General features: G+C 35.9%; 2 protein-coding genes across 5 annotated transcripts in view; both read left to right on the top strand.

Annotated features, from left to right (window-relative positions):
• Positions 1-8,466, top strand: part of LOC107748218 (MORC family CW-type zinc finger protein 3-like) — a 15,287-nt gene extending 6,821 nt beyond the window's left edge. Inside the window, exons 6-11 of the mRNA XM_016562944.1 lie at positions 3,112-3,151; positions 3,236-3,308; positions 3,389-3,452; positions 3,558-4,539; positions 7,712-7,950; positions 8,063-8,466. Of these exons, the coding sequence (XP_016418430.1) occupies positions 3,112-3,151; positions 3,236-3,308; positions 3,389-3,452; positions 3,558-4,539; positions 7,712-7,950; positions 8,063-8,222 (1,558 nt within the window). The 3' untranslated portion in view covers positions 8,223-8,466. The remainder of the gene's footprint in view (positions 1-3,111; positions 3,152-3,235; positions 3,309-3,388; positions 3,453-3,557; positions 4,540-7,711; positions 7,951-8,062) is intronic.
• A 485-nt stretch (positions 8,467-8,951) lies between these two features.
• Positions 8,952-9,854, top strand: part of LOC107748217 (chromatin assembly factor 1 subunit B-like) — an 11,506-nt gene continuing 10,603 nt past the window's right edge. For 2 of the 4 annotated variants that reach the window (XM_016562943.1, XM_016562940.1), the window contains exon 1: positions 8,952-9,118. The gene's annotated coding sequence lies outside the window, so the exon portion shown is untranslated. Of the gene's footprint in view, positions 9,119-9,140; positions 9,213-9,854 lie in introns of those variants that run through there. The other 2 variants (XM_016562941.1, XM_016562942.1) reach the window with 2 other exon arrangements.

Raw genomic sequence — 9,854 nt, 5'->3', positions numbered from 1 at the left:
TTCAGTCGCAATGACTCGCTTATTAACAGTGACTTGCTGCCACCTACTGGCGGCTTTAATTTCACATTTCATTTTTTAAATTATTTCAAATATCAGTATTCAATGTTTTATGTTTAATATATCAAAACATTCTTTATGCATTTGTGACTGCAGGTTAAATGCATTCATGTTCTGCATTAAACGGCGTGTAAACGCATCTAAATGCCACTTCAGGTGCAGCTTATGTCTGGATTGCAATGATTAATTTAGTTGATACTGATTTAATTTGAGTGGGAACAGCCCAAATGTCTTATTATTCTTATTCACTGATTAAATGTAAGAATTTGACTCAAAAGATAATGCACACTTATAGAAAAATGGCTTTATAAAGGTAAAATGCCCATAAAAGGTATGTTTAATATATCAAAACATTATTTATGCATTTGTAACTGCAGGTTAAATGCATTCATGTTCTGCATTAAACAGTGTGTAAACACATCTAAATGCCACTTCAGGTGCAGCTTATGTCTGGATTGCAAAGATGAATTTTGTTGATACTGATTTTATTTGCTTGGTAACAGCCCAAATGTCTTATTCTTATTCACTGATTAAATGTAAGAATTTGACTCAAAACATAATGCACACTTATAGAAAAATTGCTTTATATTAAGGTAAAATGCCCATAAAAGGTAAAAATCTATTTAAACTTATTGGAAAAGATTAATTTCTATCTGACCACCACTCAGAATGTGAAGAATATCAAAAACTGTAGGAGTCGGCTGTCCACGAAAGTCCTTAAGATACCAGCATGATAACACACTCAATCAGGTGAATGAATGATTCAGTGACTCACTCATTTAGTGTCTTACCACCACTTACTGGTAGTTAAGTTGAGAAGTGTTTTGAAAAGTATGCATTTTTCCCCTCAACATTTCTTATTTGTATATTCATAAATGCATTTAAAACATTAATCTCATAACATTATTTATTGCAGTTGTAATTATTGTTATTTGCAGTGTAAATTATTTAATCTAACTGGTAGCAGCCCTATAGTGTATATTGAATTTATTGATAAATTGTAATAATTTGACATGTAAGATGATGCATACATCTAAAAAGGTTAAAAATAGGCCTTTGTAAAGTTAAATATGCAGATTTAAGTATGTAAAAACTGACAGAACACAATAAATTTATAAACAATAAATTGTTTACTCCACCAAAAATCTCAGTGATGCAGTTATTTTGCGGGGATATTTTGTATGGAATATTGTCTGCTGACATGAAAAGTTCACTGTATATCGTAGTAATAAATATAATTTATTACAGCAATGATATTTTGTTTTCTTTCTTATTTAAACAAATTAAATATTACATGTATGTAATAAAATGTGTATTTCCATTACAGATTTAGGTCTTAAATTTCATATAAGGTGGTATTAAAAAGGTCTTAAAAAATCTTAAATTTAACTTGTTCATATCTGCAGAAACCCTGTGTGTGTCTGTGTCTGTGTGTCTGTGTGTGTGTCTGTCTGTGTGTGTGTGTGTCTGTGACTGTGTCTGTGTGTGTGTGTGTGTGTGTGTGTGTCTCTGTGTGTCTTCTACTCTGATGAGTCCCTCAGTCCCTGCCGCTGAAAAACAGCCCCACAACATGAGGCTGCTACCAGCACATTTTTCTTTTGGGATGGTACTCTGCAGGTGATGAGTAGAGCTGGTTTCCTTCAAACATGATGCTTGGAATTGAGGTTCATCAGACCATCAGACCTTGTTTCTCAGAGTCTGAGGGACCTTTAGGTGCTTTTTTGCAAATTCCAAGTGTGTTTTCATGTGTCTTCACTGAGGAGGGGATTGAGTCTGGCCACACCAGCATAAAGCACAGATTGGTGGAGTTTTGCAGCGATGTTTGTCCTTTTGTTGGTTTCTCCTATCTCCACATATGATCATGGAGCTCAACTAGAGTGACCATCAGATTCTTGGTCACCACACCAACCAAAGCCCTTCTCCATCAGTTGCTCAGTTTGGCCAGGAGGCCAGCTCTGGGAAGAGTCCTGGTTGTTCCAAACGTTTTCTATTATGGATAATGGAGGCTACATGTTTCTGTGAACCCTCAATGCAGCATAATTATTTTCTGAACTCCTCCCCAGATGTGTGGTTTGATGCAATCCTGTCTCTGGGCTCTACAAGCAGTTTTTTTTTTTACCTCAGGGCTTGGTCTTTGCATTTTCAGCTGTTATACCTTTTATTAAGACATGTGTGCCTTTCCAAATCATACCCATTCAATTGAATTTGCCACAGGTTAGCTTCACTCAAAGTGTGGGAACATTTACAAGCAAAATGAATGCTCCTGAGCTAAATTTCAACTGTCCCAGATACTTATGCAATGGAATCATTTAAGTTTTTTATCTTTAATAAATTTGCAAAGATGTTAAAAACCTGTTATTTGCTTTGTTGTATGGAGTGTAGATTGATGTGGGAAAAAAAGTAATTTAAAGCAGGTTAACATAAGGCTGTAACATAAACATGAAAAAATGAAGGGGTTTGAATACTTTCACAAGGCACTGTATATACAGTTATATATATATATATATATATATATATATATATTCACCTGTGTTGACCCTTGAAATAACAAAAATTACTTAATCATCATAATCATCCACCTTTATTGAACTACCTACAAGGCTTTTTAAATATAGGCTAAATAAATAAGGTTGAGTGGATTAGTAATTCTGCTGTTACGTATCTAATGTATTATGTTTTGAGCAGGGGGTGTCCAAACTCGGTCCTGGAGGGCTACTGTCCTGCAGAGTTTAGCTCCAACTTGTCTTAATTGTGGTTGGAGCTAAACCCTGCAGGACAGTGGCCCTCCAGGAGCAGGATTGGACACCCCTGGTCTTGAGTTTTTAAAATGACTAGAAATAGTGCTTTTTTTATCCCCTTATGGGTTTGCATCCCTGAACAGATAATATATGAAAACACAGAAATTAATTTCAGTGCATTTGAGCAATGATTCATGTCTAAACATGCAATGTAGGTTAGATATCAGTGATATTTATCAACAAATGTAATTTTGTGTGTGTGTGTGTAAATCTCTAAACTTGTCCTAGCTCAAACAGCTGTTCTTTCTACATCCAGGCGATGTGAAGAAGCCGAAGATTCTGAAGATAAAACTTCAGTACGTTTTTTTTATTTTAAAACCAAAGCTATATTAAGCAATTATAAGTTCCCGGAACAGATTGAAGTCTTTTTGTTTACATAGGGTCCTTCCTCACCCAGAACGGCCTCTTTGACAGCGATGAGCCCTTTCAATTCAATGCCCCTTTCACAGTCTGGTGAGGCCACATTGTGTGTGCAGTTGTTTTTGATACAGAACCTGAATTATTTTATTTAATTTTATTTATTTTTTAAACAGCTTCTAGCCCCTCGGACAGCATGCCAGTGATTTCAAAGGTCATGTCAATCTCCACTCCTAAAAGGTACATCATTCTCATTCTTCCGTTCTCTATTTTTACACACATATTTCCATTCATTCTCTCTTAATTCTGTTTTTGCACACAACATGATTTCAAACCTGTCTTCAGAACAAAGAGAAGTCCAGGTTTATCCCAGAGCCAAACTGTAAAAAGAGCAAGAACATTACATGACTACTGTAGCAACACACCAGGTAGTCCATCAACATCTGCAGCTACATCAGCTTTCATAACCTCACCTTTGGCGGCAGACAATGATGGCAATAAAGTTGATGAAAACAATGTAGAGAGCAGTGACGACGACAATGTTGTTATTGAGGAGACCCACAGCACGCCAAGACCCAAACCCTTTGACCTTTCTAAGGTGAAGATGGAAGAAAAGACCAACGATGATGCACCAGGATTATATATTGAGTCCAGTGATCATGGTTCCATAAAAACTGAAACTGAAAACACCAGAAAGGAAAGGATGCAAGCATCGACTTTCAATGACCAAACAAGCATAAAAACCCAAACAGAACGTTTGATTTTAAAGGCGGAGAAATACGAGCAGATAAGAAAGGAAGAAGTTGAGCTCAAGAAGGAGGAGATTGAGAGTGATGTGAGAAGGATGGAACAGAGCACTAATGAGGTGGAAAGTAGGATAAGAAACAATACAGAAATAATCAAAGGCCCCATGGAAGTTGAGAGATGTAGTAGCATAGAAGTTTCCAGACTAAATCTTAAAAAACTAGAGGAGATACCTAAGGAGAATAAGATCAGTTTTGAACAAAATGAAAATTCAAATGTAGAAAACCAGGAAGGAATGTCATATATAACACACTTTAACACTTTCTACGTACAAACCACCCACTGCATCAAAGAGGTTATGAAAGAGAGGGATGAGTTAAAAATTAAACATGAGGTGTTGTTGCAAATCAAAGTTGAGAAAGAAGCACAGGACAAGGTGTGTTGTGACTGGTTGAAAGCTGAGGGGGAGGAACACTCATCAACAACAAATGAAAATGTAAATGACGAAGTGGCTCTTCAAATGGACTTGCTTCAAAGGGAGCTGGACAAGCGCAACAATGAATGCAATGAACTGAGAAGAAAGGTGAGCACCTGATATTTTTGACTCTGTAAATTCTCATAAGCAATAAAAAATGAAATGACAATAGTCCCTCCAGAAAATGCATGGATTTCCACCCAGGGTTGGCGTTTCCCAAAAGCATCGTTGGCTAACTATGGTAGTTAATTCCATTGAAATCTATTGTTAACAATGGAACCTGCGACCATGTTTGGTTTTAGGAAACGCACCCCTGGTTAGTATGGTTTTGATGCTCTTAAAGGGAAAGTTCACCAAAAAGATAAATTGTCATCATTTACTCACTCTCATATTGTTACAAATATGTATGACTTTTGTTCATCTTTGAATCACTTTAAAATATTTTTTAATCAAATCTGAAAGATTTCTGTTTCTCCTTTAAATGTCAGTTCTTCCAAATCTTTAAACACTTCATTCTAATGAAATATGATCAATGAAAGCTGAACTGCACTTGAGTAACACACAAGAACATACCTTGTTGGTTTTCGCACAGTAACCAAGCACATATGAGCTTCTGTTTGTGAATAAAAATTAAATCTGTTCATCATACAACCCCATTTCCAGAAAAGTTGGGACATTTTGTAAAATGCAATAAAAACAAGAATTATGATTTGTTAATTCTCTTTAACCTTTATTTAACTGACAAAACTACAAAGAAACAGGTTTCCAATGTTTTCACTGACCAACTTGATTGTATTTTGTAGATGTATAAACAAATTTTGAATGCTGTAACGCTCCACAAAAAAAGTGGGACAGAGGCAAAATAAAAGTGAAAAGATTACAGAATATCCAAGTTAAACTGTTTTAAAACATTCCACAATAAGCAGGTGGATTGGTTATAGGTGAGGGTATCATGATTGGGTAAAAAAAAAAAAGCATCCACCAAAGTATCGGTCTTTGCAATCTAAGATGGATCGTGGCTTACTACTTTTTGCCAAACGTAATGAAAGGATTATCAAACCATTCAGAAATAACATTTCTCAGTGCAAGATTGCAAAGAATTTAGGTTTTTAATAGTGCTGTCAAAATTATTAATCGCGATTAATCGCATCCAAAATAAGTTTTTGTTTACATAATATATGTATGTGTGCTGTCTATATTATGTATATATAAATACACACATGTGCATGTATATATTTCAGAAAAAATTTATGTTTATATATTAAATATATTTATTTATAATATAAATTATATGAATATAAATATAGGCATGTAAATACATGTAAATATGTTTAAAATATATACTGTATGTGTGTGTATTTATATATAACTATATGACGTAAACATGCACAGACAACTGACGGAAGTATGAAGTTTCCAGTGAAATCCATCCCGAAGTATAAATAGTTATTAAAGTCTCACCATAGTAATTAAAGGTAAAGCAATAACACCGTTTGGAAGATGCATTTATAATGTACTCACTTAATATTTTCATTTTGTTAATTACAAAAAAAAAAAGTTATATAGTGTAGCTTTAAAAAGGTTATACTTATTTTAAAAGCATGACATTTTTAATGGTATCTAATTTAAGTGTAGTATTTTAATGTTAAAAAACTTCTGCTATCCCGGTCTACAATTAATGTCCCTGAAAAAAATGTGTCTATGAACATAAAATTGTTCTTTTCTTTGTTCAAATGTTAATGGGTCTGGATTATGACACACACATATATATTACGTACACAAAAACTTTTATTTTGGATGCGATTAATCGTTGCCCAGCACTAAAATATACACCGTACACACACATATATTATGCAAACAAAAACTTTTATTTTGGATGCAATTAATCATTTGACAGCGCTAGTTTTTAACCAATATTGTGAAAGAACCCTCAGTCTGTATAGGGAAAGGCAGGAAACTTCTGTTGAATGTGTGTGACCTTCAAACCCTCAGATCGCCTTGCATGAGAAACCAGAATCAGTATGCATTTATTCGCCAAGTGTGCACAAACACACAAGGAATTTGTTGTGGTTTTCAGAATGAGAAAACATTATTTTGTGTTAAACACAGTCACATGGGCTTGGGAGTACTTTGATAAACCTTTGTCACTTAACACAGTTTGTCACTGCATCAAGAAATGCAACCTGAATCTGTTATGCACGGAGCAATCCATACATCAATCCTATGCAGAGATTCTGTCAAGTTCTCTGGGCCCAAGCTCATCTCGGATTGTATGAAACTGGTGTTCTGTGCTGTGGTCAGATGAGTCCACATTTCAGATTGATTTTGGGGGGGAAAAAGACATTATTTTTCTGTACCAAAGACGTAAGTGACCATACAGACTTTTATCAGCGACAGGTTCAAAAGCCAACATCTGTATGGGGATACATCGAGGTACATGCAAGCTCACAGCTGACTTGCATATGTGCGAAGGTACCATTGACATGGAGGCATATATTGGGATTCCACAGAGATATGCTGCCATCAAAATGACCCAGGAAGTCCATGGTTATTAGTGCAAAAAAATGCCAGACCTTATTTTGCATGTGCAACAACAGCATGGTTTTGTAGACACAGAGTGGATGTGTGCTTGACTGGCCTGCCTGCTGTTCAGATCTGTCTCCTACTGAAAACATATGGTGCATCATGTAGAGGAGAATAAGTCAACGATGATTGTTAATTGAAAACATTGGAAGACATTTCTTTGAACTTTTGTCAGTTAAATAAGTGTTAAAAAGAATAACCAAAATTACAAATTCTAGTTCTTATTGCCTATAACAAAATACAACTTTTCTGGAAATTGGGTTGTATAAAGTGATCATGTCAGAAGACTAAGTTTAAACCATCAAATCATCAAAGCTTTGATTGCATGGACTTTCAGTGGAGGGACAGAAATCTCTAACAATATTTTCACTTTTGTTTTGAAGATGAACCAAAGTCTTAAGGGTTTGCAATTAAATGAGGGTTAGTAAAGGACAGAATTTTAAGTGCATTTGACTTCTTAACTGGAAAAACTTGCCTGCATGTGAAGGTAAATTATAGTGGTAAAGCTGGCTGATCACGGAAGCCATGCTGGTTAAGATAGCTAAGAGAAATGATGGGGACATTACAGTATCCTATTCCACAAGTGTTGGTCTTTCCTGCAAGAATGGCCATTATTTAATCAGTCAGGCTTAGACTTTTCTTCTTTTTTCTTTTCTTTCATTCTTCAATACCCACAAACTCAACTGTATTCTGAAAGTTGGAGAGCTTGGAGCAGGAGAACGTCTGTGAGCTGTTGCAGAAGGAAATAGAAGAGCTGAGGAAACAAAGAGAGGAGTGGAGCAATGCAAGAGAGCAAGAGACTCTGAAGGACAGTAACACCAGTTCAGAACAAACATGCAGAGCAAGCACGGCTGCGAACCTTGAGAATGGGATCAAAAAGGAAGGAGAGAGCAGTGAAAGACCTGTGGATGGAGAGAACACAGTGACATTGGCCAAGTAAGAGCCTTGTTGATTTAAGGTTTGAAGTGGTATGTGGCCTTTCTGTACATGCTCATAGGAGTCACATTTTGATGCACATATATAATTCTGCTCTCTCTTCTGTCATCAGGTTGAGGGAACTGAGGTGCAGCATCGCCCGTTTATTGGTCACTTTTGTTCCTGCCCTGTACCTCGACCTCGACCAAGTGAACTATGACTGTGAGGTCATAGATGAGATTTTAAATCAGGTCATACAGGATATTTACCCTGCTGAGACCACCTTTACTTAAAACCAGATGCCAAAATGTTAGCCTAGGTTATTGTTTTGTGCATGGAGACCAAATACTATTAAATTAAGTTTTATTTATTTACATGTTTTCCTGATTAACACTTGCAGTTCTTTGGGTAAGTTTTACATTCTTTTATACATTCTTGTTCTTTTGGTTATTGGAATAGAAATAAGTTGTTTCAAGAATAACATTTGACCTTTTTGTCACAAAGACTTATAAAGCTTACAAATGTTGTGCCATTTCATGCTACGTTTCTGTAATTTTTCTGATATGCAGCTGTGTGTATTTCTGATACACAATGTTTTTATACACAATTGTGAGTGGATAACAGTTGTAGTAAGTGCTACTCCGATTGTGTACAGACAGTTCTGTGCATAATTTTGTACATAGTGCCTTTTTTGGAAAAAAGGGTTATATATAAAATAAATTTTATAGTTGTGTGATTAAAAATAGTTATTTCTGTCTTTCTTGTTCACATGAGATATAGATCATCATCATGAGAGATTGTTTGTTACAATATTTAAAAAAATAATCTTATAGAAATTGTTTACTTAAGCCTTCCAAACAGATATAAAATTTTAAGTTGCCACATACTTTTAACAAAAAATTTACCATAAGGGTGTTTAATTTATTATTGGATCAACTTAAACCGCCAAGCAATAATTTACACACCGTTTTTATCATTACAAATAACACCATAATAATGAAGGGGTAAAAGTCTCAGTCCAACGTCGGATTTTTGGTGTGGGATCTGGCAACCCTCGAAACCGGAAGTGCTCATTCTCGGAAAGCTGCGCGGGAAAGCCGTCTGTTTGGGTGAAAGCGGGAGAGATACACAGAGCAACTGTGTTGAACAATTGTTACAACTTTTGCAACTTTACTTATCGAGGTGACTGGTAAGTTTTTAATTAAACGCATTGGGACTTCATCTGTTATTGATTAACATTACGTGCTGTTATATTAAGTTTTGTCCAAGAATTGATGTGTTAGGTGAGTAGGTCCGTATTACGCTGTAATATTCGTTTATAATCCAAGGTAATAGTTCTTTGTTCCACATTAATGTTACTGTTTACGAGAACGTTTTTTAGTCCGTTAGTTTTAAATAGTTTGTTTTTATGTTCATGAATTATGCACTTTTAAGCAGTGTTCGAACTATACCGTGGACTTTGGGGGAGGCCACTTGTTTGTTTGTTTTTTTTATAACGGGGGGATTGTGCGCTTGCGCGTGCCTCAAAGGAGGGCTTACAATGACTTATAAAGATACATAACAGCTACAAGTGTATGCACTAATTGCTTTATGCAAGCACTATATAGGATAAATCACTATACAGGATTTACCCATAGACTGTATAAAAACATGGACGTAGTGTCTGTGACATCACCCGTAGTTTTCCGAAGAGCGTTTTTGAAACCTAAAGTAGGCGGAGCCGGCCGTCGCCATCTTGGCAGGGCGTCACTCCCGGATAATCGAAAATGGGCAAAGAGGCGGGAGCTGGTTGCTGAAGCCACGCCCACCTAGCTCGCCGCCGGTGACAGCAGCCGCAATCCACCTGTCACTCAAGTGGCCACGCCATTAATTATGCAGAACTTTAAGGCTTAATATAATTTAAACAGATGAGTTATAAAAAAAAA

The sequence above is a fragment of the Sinocyclocheilus rhinocerous genome, unplaced genomic scaffold (genome assembly GCF_001515625.1).
Source record: "Sinocyclocheilus rhinocerous isolate Xijiao unplaced genomic scaffold, SAMN03320098_v1.1 scaffold5064, whole genome shotgun sequence".
NCBI lineage: Eukaryota > Metazoa > Chordata > Actinopteri > Cypriniformes > Cyprinidae > Sinocyclocheilus > Sinocyclocheilus rhinocerous.
This window is presented reverse-complemented; position numbering and strand designations above follow the sequence as displayed.